This window comes from Gorilla gorilla, chromosome 2, assembly GCF_029281585.2.
Source record: "Gorilla gorilla gorilla isolate KB3781 chromosome 2, NHGRI_mGorGor1-v2.1_pri, whole genome shotgun sequence".
In the NCBI taxonomy this organism is placed as follows: domain Eukaryota; kingdom Metazoa; phylum Chordata; class Mammalia; order Primates; family Hominidae; genus Gorilla; species Gorilla gorilla.
In genome coordinates, this window is record NC_086017.1 from 180,174,467 (window position 1) to 180,188,432 (window position 13,966).

At 34.4% G+C, this 13,966-nt stretch overlaps 1 protein-coding gene across 13 annotated transcripts in view; it reads right to left on the reverse strand.

Moving 5' to 3' along the window:
- Nucleotides 1-1,472: 1,472 nt before the first annotated feature.
- The window catches only part of MECOM (MDS1 and EVI1 complex locus), a 576,150-nt gene continuing 563,656 nt past the window's right edge, over nucleotides 1,473-13,966 (reverse strand). For all 13 annotated transcript variants that reach the window (XM_019024623.3, XM_019024617.3, XM_004037976.5 and 10 more), the window contains 5 exons: nucleotides 13,042-13,211; nucleotides 10,924-11,068; nucleotides 7,968-8,204; nucleotides 6,969-7,152; nucleotides 1,473-3,013 (listed from right to left, as the gene is read on the reverse strand). In XM_019024623.3, the coding sequence (XP_018880168.1) occupies nucleotides 2,879-3,013; nucleotides 6,969-7,152; nucleotides 7,968-8,204; nucleotides 10,924-11,068; nucleotides 13,042-13,211 (871 nt within the window). In that variant the 3' untranslated portion in view covers nucleotides 1,473-2,878. The remainder of the gene's footprint in view (nucleotides 3,014-6,968; nucleotides 7,153-7,967; nucleotides 8,205-10,923; nucleotides 11,069-13,041; nucleotides 13,212-13,966) is intronic.

Here is a 13,966-nt window from a genome sequence, read left to right on the forward strand (position 1 = left end):
TATATATTTAAGACAAGGTCTCGCCCTGTCACCCAGGCTGAAGTGCAGTGGTGCATTCCTGTAGCTTCCATCTCCCAGCCTCAAGTGATCCTCCCACCTTTCGGCCTCTCTCAAGTAGCAGGGACTACAGGCCTACACCACCACTCCTGGCTAATTTTTGTATTTTTTGTAGAGACAGGGCTTGGCCATGTTGCCCAGGCTAGTCTGGAACTTCTGGGCTCAAGTGATCCTCCTGGCTCAGCTCCCCACAGTGCTGAGATTACAGGCATGAGCCACCACACCCAGCCTTGTACATTCTTTAAAACAATGAAAAATGCCCTGCGTATTCCAGATTTCTCTTTTCTCAAATATGCCATTCTTATGTTGTAAGTACTAAATCTTATTTGCCTTAGTTAATGGATTTATAGCTTAAATATATTTTCTGAATACTTCCTGTGCATACTTTCTGTAAAAAAAATTAATAAACATACCCTATATTTTTAATTCTTATTCTACCCACATTTAGAAAGGATGCAAGAAGATTCTCTATGTATCTGATATTGTGGCTAAGAATGAATAAACGAATGAAAAAATCAGTCTGAATCTATTTCTACATGTCATACTAATTTATTCAGGCCTTGTTAAATCTCTACGATCAGCCAAAATTAGAATAAGTCTACTCTAAAACAACTTGGCATTATGCTTAAAGAGCAAAAAAAAATAAATAACTGCTCCCCCAGCAGAGAATTTATCTTATGGAAGTACTACTACTCACATTCCAACTCTGTATATACATATATGAACACACAGAAACAATTATATGCTTGAAAATTAAAATATAATTGCTGACTAGCAAATAGCAGAAAAATCTGCAACAAAATTAAAGTGGTGGAGGAAATTATAGTAGATCAAATGATGGAATATTGGGAAACTGCTACATTATTATTTTGAAGAATTTGTAGCACTATGCAGTGTAATTTTTTTTTCTTTTGACACAAGCAAAGAAAGAAAAAACAAATCTTGTTTACACGCAGTTATAACAATGAAAAAAGGATATTTTGCATGTAGACAAAAAATTAAAAGGAGCATAGAAAAGTCAAAGGTTTCCCCCCTTTGTGAATCAGTTAACACTACTCGTATAATGAAAAACAAAAATAAGAAACTGAGTTCCTTTTGGCATACAATCCGTAGAAAACCTGTAAGTCGCTGTTTGTCCTAATTTAAGTGGATGCTGTGAACGTGAAGTGATACCAGGACTGGGTTGTGCTGCACTTGAGCCCTGACTGCACCACATGAGGAAAGTTCAGAACAATAAGCGAGACTCATTGTTGCCCAAGAACTATCACTTATGCTATCTCAAAACAAAACAAACATACTCTACATTCCACATATCTGTAGGGCATCAAGATCTCAGCCATCATATCTTTAAATCATTGGATCCCAAAGGGAAAGCAAAATTGCATGAAGGAAAAATACCACACAGTGGGGAAAAATACTCCTTTTTGTAAGTCTTTATTTTTTAGTTGCTCCTCCCATAGCAATGCACTGAAAGGCATAACAGTTTATATTGTACAAAGCATTTGAAGAAAGTACCTCAACTTGCCGATTATTTCAAAATGAGATTACAAACAAAAAGAAAACAAATCTGGTTCCTCAATAAAGGGCAAAATAACTGAATACAGTCTGTTATTTACTTCTCTCTTTTAACATAAGGTTGGGAACACTTCATTTTACAAATAGGATTAACATGAACATAACATCGCACAAGCTTGCAGACAACCAGCATAAAATATGGAGTACAGTTTTTAATCAGAAGAATCATGCTTCCATGAAAGAAATTATAATCGTTTATACAATTGAATCGATTTCAGTATTACAAAAACTAAGTTGCATCTATTCGTATTTAGTTCATTAAGAAGGAAAACAAAACAAACAAACAAAAAAGGAATGTTAAGAAAAGCCAAACACCATTTGGCACTCTCATACACAGGTCGGGTCACCTTGGTCCTTGAAATTCGGAAAGGGGTGTGCCTCAGACGTCATAAAGTAGTGGCTGACTGGAACAGTGCTATTTTAATCAACAAACAATAGTTTGCCAACAAATAAATACATGATACACGCAACACACACACAAAAATAAACATTAAAAACAGTGACATGATTGTCTAAAATTAAGATGTTATTACAAGGATTTGGCAAACAATTTATTAGTGGTACAGCGGTACTGGTGATGAATAGGTTACTTCACTGACTTAACCTCTTTGAGTGTGAACATCCATAGTTTACAATATACACATACCCTTTTCCCCTAGTTTTAAACAATGTACTTAAGAAGGCAAAAGGGGGAACAAGTACTCCCTGTTATCAGTTTCTATAATAATTGACTGTGCATTTCATCCAACTACTTCTGTCTTCAAAGGGTTAAATTACATAAAACTTTAACGAAGAAAAAAATTAAATCTGTAATTAAAAGCAACTGTTCCCAATCATGTCAGGTGATCTTGTACAAAAGAGAATTCAGTTTCTATGGAGTGTTCATTCATATCAATGCTGCCATCTCAACTGCCCTTCTCACCCACCCATACCGTAAGGTGGGGTAAACTGGAAGATGCCTTCAGCCCAGCAAGTTTTTTGTTTTCACTGAATCACTTTAAGTCGCATTGATTGATCTTCCAGAAGTCAGCAGCTGCCTTTGCTGTGCAAAACAAAATATCGAGAATAAATAGTTTCTTTTTTCTTTCTTTTCTTTTTTAAATCATTCAGTTTAAGGTCACTAGACTTTAGATGAGTGACCCTGAAGGTTTATAAGGCATTCTGCTCAGCAGTCTTGTAAATAGTCCTATATGAAAGAGCCATGCTACTGTTGGACTTGGTCCCACTCTGGTCAACCTCGATAACGTCATACGTGGCTTATGGACTGGATAGCACTGGATTCCGCCGCAGCCCTGGCCATACTGTGCCACACATTGGAAGAACTGTGGGATGTAGAATGGAGGGACTCCTTGTCAGACAGTGACAGCATCATAGCATATGCCTGGGGTAAAAAGGAGAGAGACTCAGCAAATAGCATTTGAAAAACATCACTTTTAGTTCAAAGAATATTGTTGGTAAATGGAAAGGATGCCTGAGTAGGGGCATCCTTCATGGGTGTGTTTGGCAAAGAAGGCATATTTTTTGCAGAAACCACATGGGATTACTGCTGGCCTTTAGTGCCTAGGGGCCCCAAAAGTGACACACGCTACAGAACCAAAAAGAACTATCCTACCTAAAATGCAAATAGTGCTTCCATTGAGAAAAATGAGTCAGTCTCCTGTTCAACTATAAATACAGTCATCCATCCACTACATATGTTCAATTCACCAAAAATATTATTGTGTGCTTATGACTGAAACCTCAAATATTAATAAGATATAGACCTACCTTGACAGAGCTGTGGCCTAGTAGAGGATACAGCCTGACTCCTACACTTTATAACCAAAAGCACTGAAGGTGCTTGAGTGACTTGCCCAAAGTCACTCAATTAGATAGATAGTGGGAGAAGCATAACTAAAATGTATTTCTGCCCAACTTTTAATCCACTGTCTTTTCTCCAATTCCCCTCCATGCTTGACATACTCAGTCCTGGCACCCATAAGTTGAGGTGGATCAAATCAGCTCTACCAAAAAAATAAAACCAAACACAAGACCCAACAGTGTTCTAATCAACTTGTTTTCCAGTGTCTGCTGAGCAGAAGGTGCATGGAGGTGCTCTGTGAGGAAGTACTCCTTCTTCCCTATTATCATGTCAAATTTTAAATAACTGTTCAGAGAATACCCTATTTACTGCCAAGCAAAATATTCAAATGAAATGTTTGGTCTTGACTTGTAAGTGAACTTTTCACTGTTGATTTGCTATTGTTGGTCTCATCCATTGCTAAACTTGCTTGTCAAAATGCTGCTGAAGTGGAATCATTAAAGTCCTGCCAAAGACATTCCACTGTCTGTAAACAAAGACAAAATGCCTCTGTTGTTAGGCAGAATTTCAACTCTGGGAGTCATGCTGAGACATGTGGCCAGTCTGTGGTTTCTTCCATAATCATTGCATTCAGTTAGAAAATCTACCCTTGTAGGCTGATTTTTGATTTGCTGGGTCATCGCTCTAAATGTACACATTTGACTTTTATGTATGCAATTTGCCTTTTGGACCTCTACAATATCTCATGATCCACTTAACAAATATTTCTTAAGCATCTACTCTATGCCAGGCTCTGTGATAGATCCTAAGAAATTAAGAATAAATAATATAGAGTATTTATCTTTGGCAGAGTTTAAAGTATGGGTTAAGTGAGCATTCAACCTAAATTATCTATTCTGATTATGTACCCACTTTTAGAGAACAAGATAAAGAGTATTCTGAAAGAGTTACAACAAATTCTGATATTTGGGAAGATAAAAAGGAGTACAAAGAAAATTTTGGAATGTTAAGTTTTAATCCTGCCTTTAAACCTGCCTCTACTCACCTAGCTGTGTGACCTTGAGCAAGTTGCTTAAACTTTTAAGCTTTACTTTCCTCCTATAAAACAGATGATAGTAATAACAGTACTGGCCTCCAAGAGTTGTGGAGGAATCACATGCACTAACTTACATAAAGTGTTTAGCTCAGTGTGCCTGACTGAGGTAATACATAAATAGTACCTATTATCATGAAATTAATTTTTACAGGATAGAGTTTCTTGAGGAAGAGCACATGCAAAATGCAGCTACTATTGTACTGGTCAACTATTTTCAATTCAATCACTATAAAAAATTACAGACTATAACAATTACAGAATAAATACATGAATGCTTTGACTAAAGCATCTGAGCCTTTAGATTCTAGAAAATGGCAAAACAGCATATCTGCCTTTTGGTAATCAAAAGAAATAAACCTTTTCATATATAAGGATCAGTGCCCAGCATATAGCTGGTAGTTAATAAATGAATGAATGAATGATATTATGAAATAAAGTGAATTTGCAAAAGGGCCTGACCATTTTCAAACTAATCTATATAACATGATCAAGTAACAAGAAAAATATGACTTAGGATTGCAAAATGCTAGTGTTTCTTATAACAGTAACAGTCCAGCTGGGTTGGGACTTTATGTCAAAATGCTGGTACTAAAATGTATTATTATTATATCCCTTATCTGTAGGTTTTCAGGCCCTTTTGCTTTCTATCACTTCTGGCAGTTTCTGGAGTGTTTAGGCATTATGCCTTACAATAAATAAGAAGCATTTTTGGTGGACTAATTAAAAGAAATTTAAAAAGAAAAAACCATGGCCAGGTGCAATGGGTCACACCTATACAAATCCTAGTAATTTGGGAGGCTGAGGTGGGAGGATTGCTTGAGCTCAGGAATTTGAGACCAGCCTGGGCAACATAGTGAAACCCCATCTCTACACAAAATTGAAAAATTAGCCTGGCATAGTGTGAGTGTCAATAGTCCCGGTTATCCAGATGCCTGAGGTGGGAGGATCACTTGAGCCCAGCAAGTCGAGGCTATAGTGAGCCATGATTGCACCACTGCACTCCAGTCTTAGCAGCTGAGTGAGACCCTGTCTCAAAAACAAACAAAGAAACAAGTAACAAAAAACCAAAAACCTTGATACTCAAGTTATCTCTAATCAACAAGGATGGAAGAATGGGAAATCAAGGGTTAAAAAAAATACTAGCCACCCCTTATGGATGTCTCTAAGTAAAAATGAAATGTCTACTCTAGCTAGTTTACCTTTAATGTTAAAAACTGGAAACTTCATTTTTATCCCCATTGAATAAAAATCCACTTACCCCTTTTACAATGAAGAAATGGTACCTATAGTCTTTAAGTGATGTTCTTAAGTTCATGGAGGTAGGCTCTAGGAGCCTCTGTAGATGCTGGCTGCTTTAACTTCAGTTGAGAAAGAACATTTATTTTGCCTATTACCATACATAATATCTCAGAACTTTTTACTAAATTGAATATTATTTAATGATTTGTATTATCCCATTGACACAATGTTTTTCCCACCTTCCTTGGGATATTATTACATTTGCTGTTAAGACAAACCCAGACATCTTACCCAAATAGAAAATCATTTCCAAATGTACAAACTAATATGGTCACATCGCAGGTCAGGCCACCTACAAAATGAACTAATGGATCAGGCAATTAGACCACAGTGCCCAATAAATATGGTAATAGGAAGTTTCTTTACTTTTAATTGACCTGAATGAACAATCCGGTTGAGTGTGGATGTCAAACAAAAAAGTACCGACTTCCTTTATTTTGTAACAAAAACACTGAGGCTCTTTTAATTGCTATTTATGGACCCTTAAATAGATTTATTTTTAGTTACCATAGTGCTGATACAATGTTGTAGAGCCTAATAAATTTGAGGACCATTCATTTACTCATTCATTTGTTGAATTTAAATTGACAGGTTTTATTTCCAAATCTGCCAATAAGTTGGTGTAGACCTTTGGCAACTCACTTCATTTCTGATCCTCATGTTACTATTAAATTACAACATGAGATGACTTGCTAATTAACTACACCTAACAATTTACTAGACATAGAAGGGGACAAAAAATAGAATTCACTTTTCAGAAAAATCTTAAAATATAATTACATTGACAAAAGTATAGACACGGAAAATGACTCTGAGGTAATACATAAATATTTGCAAACAAACATGATGAACTAACTGTACAGAAGTAAGAGAATTGCAAAGTCAAGGAAAGAAGAGTGTAGGATGGGGTTTGTCATAAAATTTCTACACAGAATGCAGCTAAATTAATTGCTTTCTTGCTTAACTATTTTGGATTTGGTCATAAACACAGTAAAGATATGAACATTTTTAGAAAGGCATCTGACCCCATTTGGATCCTAAAATATTTCAAAGATAGAATATTTGCTTTTTGGCAATCAAAGGAAATGTACGTTTCATGCATAATGTAACCATGATGCTGTACTATGGGAAAATCTGTACCTGCGATTTGGACTTTCTGTGTAACGGCTGCTTAAGTTCCTCTGGCACATGGGAAGTACTAAAAGAAGACAGCTCAGCTTCAGAATATTGATTATCTTCCATTTTCCTCATTTTGAGGCTATCTGTGAAGTGCCTTATATGATCTAGAGCAGAAAGTCCACTTTTATATTCTTCCTCTTTATACCTAAAATGAACCAACGAAAAACAGAGAAATTTTCTTTTCATTTGTTATCAATCAAATCACTTTCATTTGAATCTATCTATACAACTGACAAACTTCATATTGTATCTGCAAGGTAAAGTAGCATGCATCAATTATTGGGTTTTTATAAATACTTACAAACATCATGTCTTAAAAATATATTTCTGTTAAGATTTTTAGTAACTAAAGCCAAGCATATACTTGAGATAAAGAGTTAAAGTCAGTGACACATTAGTCAGTAATAGGCAGAGACAGAATTCCCATATTCATTATTTCCATTTAAAGTAAAGCTAATTATGACAATATTTAGTCAACATCCATCATGAAAATATAATAGTCCCATCAATTTAACTGTTTGGTTATTTCTTTTCATTTAAAAAGTTGTCATCTATATAGATCACATATATATCTACTGAAGTGAAATTTATCTCAATTATACTTAACTGATGACCATGCCAGATTATTGTATAATTAGATAATGTCAAAATCTCTATTTTTCTTTGAGTTTTATAGGTAGAGTCTAACAATAAATGATTGTGTACTTATGTAATTTTCATTTTATCTTTCCCACCTCAGGTTAATCAGAGTTGCACCAAACCTGATGTATTTATATGCTTGTGGATTATGTTGATGGCCACCTTATTTTCATCTATTTAAATCTGATCCACCAAGTATCCCTTACTAATTCAAGTTTAATTTTTGTGATTTATAACTCACAAATTGCTTATCACAGGAGGAATTGCAACCGTACATGGATCTACTCTAGCTTAGTTTCTAAAGTCACCCAAGGTACTCACCTCACTGGGGATGTCTTGCAACTCATCTCCAGGGCACTGGTTTCTTCATAGTCATCCTCAGGGTTTCCTTCATGTAAATTACTTGTCACTGGTTCCTTTCCTGTTTTTCCAGTAATATCATTGTCTTCATCCTCCTCATCTAACAACACCTCATCTTCAACTTCTTCATCATCCAGCAAGTCTGAATTTTGACTGGTCACCAAAGCCTTTTCATCTTTAAAATGACTGCCATTCATTCTTTCAAAAGCATTAAAAAAAAAGTCCAATTGTTGGTTTCGTTTTTAAAATTGTAATTTGTTCCTTTATTATGTCTTCCCAACAACAGTTTAGATTTTCAACACTTAACATCGGAAATGTTTTATTGTTTATGCTCTACGTCAACCATGAAAAAATAATGTGACTTCACAAATGGGAAGATAAAGAAAAAAATAATTGTATGATTGTTCAGATTATAAATGAAGCCTCTGGCAGAACCCGAAAAAAAATCTCGGTCTCCTATTTCTTATCAGACTTTGCTTGAAAATTGATATTGCTATATATATCATATAAAAATGCACATAAGTATGTTCTCAGCACAATTTACCTAATTACCATGTAAGTACCCACCATTTAAAATAATAGATTTCTGGAAAATTCATATCACTCATGGGCTGTAGCTACAATACACATGCCTAAAGTGAATCTAAAAGTCCAAAGACAATGTTAAAGTAGTTGCCAAGAAACAACTGGTATTTACTGATACTAGATGACATTTGTGGTATATTCCACCTAAACACTCTACCCATATTTGGAAGTAATTGAGAGCTCACTTATTTGTACTATTTTCAAATTATTTTTTACAGTCTGAATGTGAAATAGTTCCTTGTTTCTCAGGAAAACACCAGGGTGGAAAAAGCTCAGGTATTACAATGTACCCCCATCACTTTCCCACATAACAAAAATGAGTATAATTTAATATTCAGATTTCCCAGGATTAAAAAATAAATAAAACAATCTTGGATGTGACAAACACACATAGTAAAAATCCATTTGACCAGAAAAAGTCATATCATTATTAAGCTTTTAATAAAAACAATCGCTTAACCTCTTTTATCAAAGAATGGTGAAAACATCTTTTGCACAGACATAGTTTCCAAATACACTGCCAACTTGCTTGCATGAGTGGATTAAAATTTTTATTTAAAAAAATGAAAGAAAAAGTAAGAGAACAAAAAGAGTGCGTGGATGAAAATCAAAAGTAACAAAAGCCAACATAATTAAGAAAATCTATTTGTTAATTAAGTTTTCAAATGTGGCAATTTACAGAGAATAAATTATTCATCAAAAGTAGCCTGGTAGGAGTTCAGGGGAAAAACTTAGATGACTCAACCTTCTTATTTCTGTGCTGTTTAGACATGTTGAAGCCAGATGTTGCAACTATACAGGCTCACAAATCGCCAATTAAAGGCTAGAAAATTTGAATGGGCATCTCAGAACCCAAATGGTGTGTTTTGTTCAACAGTTCTTATTTGCATCAAGTAAATATCATTATCAAAGTATAAGATTGTCACTGTTTCTTGCTTGTTCTTGCTACTTTGTGCTTCTGATCATCTGCTTCCTCTCTCCCTTTCACAAACAGACAGACAGACAGACAGACACACACACACACACAAATGGGCAAGTAAAGGGAAAGATACATCCAACTGCACACTGGTGTAGTTATCAGACTTCTCAAAGACTGGAAGGGTCTTTTTTCTTGTTTTTCTTTGATACACTTTTATACAAGTTGAAGAACAGAAGTGGTCATTTTTTTTGTTATTTTAGTAAAAAATGTTTATTTGATGTTTGCCTTGAAGAAATTACATAAAATAATTAATTTTGACTTTTAATAACATCAAAAACAGAGAACACTAATCCAATAATACTTGTATGATGAAAAATAATGGAACTTTTAACTAATTTCATGTTATTTTGAAATTTACAATGTAGCATCTGAATTTAATAGGTCACTATATAGTTGTGTTCAGAAAAGTCTACTTCTCAACAATAGATATTTAATTATAGCTTACAGATAAGAAAAATTAAATCCAGTAGTTTTGGTGAAATAGTGTTTCATTAACTTCATATGCAATGTGAAGTGCTGGGTAACTGTTAAGTATTATCATTAACAGCATTAAAAGCTTTTTTAAATGAATTAAGCTATTCATGCTTAATGTTGGTGATGATAAAAGGGAGCCAGTGCATCAGGTCAGTGAAAACAAGGATGGTCATACCCACTGAAACAAACAGACCAGAATGAAATGAGTAGTCACTTAAGAGGACATAAAGTAGCAATAGAATCTTAAGAAGACTAAAAAAGCTTCTATGTAAAATATATTTGGGGGAAACTCCATGGGTATTTCATATATAAATGCATACATACATATGTACTATAATATGTATATTACGTATATACAGAATATACATATATGTATATATGTATAATACAGGTATATAGAATCATATATTACCTGTAATATATATAATTTACGATGTATAATAGTAACCACTATTGATCAGTGATTCAACTGAATCCCTGTGATGGCTTTCTCTTCTACTTCTGAAATTTTGATAACAGATTCTATTCAGCTATCAGATAGCTAAATCCTGGTAAAATTATGGGCTCTGGAACCAGAGAGCTCAGGTTGAATCCCATTGATTACTTATGTGACCTCTGACACAATCGTTTAAGCTTCAATGTCTCCATTCCTTCACTGCTAAAATTATAGTGGCTATCTCATAGGGTTATGATGAAATTAAATTAATTAACACGTGTAAAATGCTTGGAAGCACATGTGGTATTTAGTATGTACTAAATATATACCAGTCGTTGGTGACTGAAGTAATAGTAGTGCCACAAAAGTGAGCATAGCAAGTATATTTTAAAACGTGTTCATTTCAGTCATCACAGAGTTTAAAAAGTAAAAGACAGCTTTACCTCTCCTCCACATTCCTGGGAGATTGGCTGCCATGGTTGCTGTTCCCAATGAAATTTCGAATTTCTGTGAAGTAAGCATCTTCTTTGTCATCCAGAATCGCACCTGTACTTTCCAGTTCAGAATGAGGCGATGATGTTGCTGTACCTGTGTGGAGCAGAAAGCCTTTTATGACAAAGATTATTGTTTATCTAGCAACTTATTTGGAAACTCACTCCTTATGAATTTGATCAGTGTTGTTTCTTAAAACATGCCCTATGAATATTAATAATAATAACTTTAGAAGGTCAAAGTCTCCCCAATTTACCATAATACACATGCCCATGATGGTCCTTTGGGAATATATTGAACCATTGAAATCATGAAGTACAGTCTCGCAAAGAAGTTGCTTCTCTCACTAGCTTTTCCTTACCTCTATTGTGACATGAGAATATTTGTATTCACATAATGAGAATTTAGAGTGAGACAAATTATGAACAAGTCTTAAATAGATTCTGCCAAGAAACACTCTATATGAAGTCCTGGTTGCAGTCAACATGCCTTTTTATTTATTTATTTATTTTTTGGCTGCTATGCTAAAGCATATAACAAAATACAGTTTAAAGGCACACTGAAAATTCTGCATCCTGGTTTGCTGGGCAAAGCTGTGAGTTGACTCAGAACACTCCAGTCCAGGGGTTGGTGCAGTATTAAAAGGACAATATTAGATATGCTGATTACAGGATGATCTTCCCCTTCCTTGCCCATGCACTGCAAGACTCACAATACCTGTATCACTGGATTGGTGTAAGGCTTACATAAACTTAAACAACTTTTAAACTTAAGCACTTTATATGTGGTTGAGCTTTACACCAACATTAGCTTCCTGTTGTTTATCTTGCCTACAAAGCATCTGTAATATAATAGTTCATCACTATAGTCTATATGACAAAAACAAGAGGTTAGAACATCCCCTCACCTAAAAGAGGTTATAATCTTGGTCAAAAAGTATTAACTTTGACATGTTACATGTTTAACCTTTTTTCCTAAAATAACTTTGATAAGAAAATTATAGTTGTATGCTATAAGGGTACACACAGTTAGTGTGGCCAGTTTTGCACATTGGATTATCCTTCTCTACCTAAAATCTAATATTTTAAAACTATGATCATTAAATTGCTGACTTTGAGGGAGACGAACAGTATATACTTTTAAGTACTAATCAGACAAGATCATAAACAATGTGCCTTTATAGTGGAAGAAAGATTAATAATTAAAAAATTCCATAAATAAAGATTGCTAGTCTGTATTAATCCAAATTTTTTCTGTTCTTAAATCTCTTTGCCTGAATTCTGTATCTCTCCTCCCCTACCCCCAAAGCATAACCTTTATTCTCTGGAGACAAATTGTGACTGCACAGGTTGGCTCTGCACACATATGCCAGCTGGCAAATGTTACTTAATGACTTATTATCTAACTATTAGAAGCCAAAGACTAGAAAACCTACAATCCCTTCTGCTAAATATGTGCTGGCAAGGACCCAGTTAAGAAAAGTCTAGTTTTATGCCAGTTACTTTTATCTTAATTTCATATAAGAATTTGTGACAAAAACAAAGCACCACTATCATTTGCTATGGGTTGCTCTGATCATGTCAATAGTCTCATATTCCCAGTCTTAACAAAAATTACCAAGAGTGGTTCTCTGAGCTGCAGGCCTTTTATAAAAGCAGCTATGCTTTCTAGATTAATATTCAGAGGGTGACATTCTGGGGCTGCTACTCTAGAAACTCTGCCATGCCTAGAGGCCACATTCTGTGCCAACAGGTGAAAAGACTGTCCCCTGTATTTTAGGAAATCTTGTTTCATAAGTCTCCTGCGAGTTTAGGTCATTGTCCTCTTTGCTTAAAATTACCCATTAGGAAGATAAAAACATAATCCAAATAAGGCCACTGAATTATAAATTAATGATCACATTGCTCACATTATTCTAAAATCTCAACAGAAACTTCCTGGGAATTTTTACAATAAGACCTGATTTTGGCGTCAAAATGGAATAAAAGAAGAAAGATCACATTATCTTGTTATCTTTTAAAACACGAAAAAGAAGTCATCTTTGACTTATAACACAATTTATTACGTACCGGACATGTTCCCATTCTCATGTTTCTTTAGGTGTCTGTCTAAATTGGTTTGTTGACCAAAACACCTATCACATAAGTGACACTTAAATGGCTTCTCTTTATTGTGGATGTTGCGAACATGCCTTTGCAAGTTAGAAGATATGCTAAATGATCTGTCACAGTATTTGCATCTGAAAAATAAACAAAGAGAAAATATTTGCAAGCACATTAAAAGGTATTTCTCAAGACTAGTTAGCCAGCTATCAAAAATCATCTCCACTCATAAAACGACATTTTAAAGAAAAGGCACAGGGAGAATACTATTCACACAATTAAGATTTCAATTCCAATATACTCTGATTGCTTTAAAGACTTTCATGACTTTATCAAAAACCATAATAAAATATTAGTGATTTGATTGCTCCCAAATTCATTAATCAGTACTAATATTTTAAGTAAACCTCATAAAATAAAGCACATTGAGGAACAGTAGCATTGTTTTATCTTCTGCTTAGGACAATACAACTAATTTTTTTGTAAACAAACATAAAACATTCGTATAGTTTTCAAATACAATAAAATATCACTTTTTAATTCAAAATTTCAGTCTGATTAATTTCTCAGGAAATTTACTTTCTCAGTTGCTAATCCTAAAGAAAATTCCATTATCAGTTTCAAAATAGCAATCAACATTTTAGACTTTTAAAACTAAAACAATGTAAATAACTTAGTCTGATACCCAAGAATCAGCTACCACAAAGCCTTTTCTCTGTTAATCTTTAAACTGTTATAAAAAAATAATAATGCCACTAAGTTCTCTTTTTGGAATAAAAGCAAAGGGCTTCCATTTATCTCCCTTCCTACTACCCCCTATTTTTCATTTCTCTTTTTCTGAAAGAGTCTCTAGCAGTCTGAATCAGGTCAGTTTTTCATGAAAGCATTTATT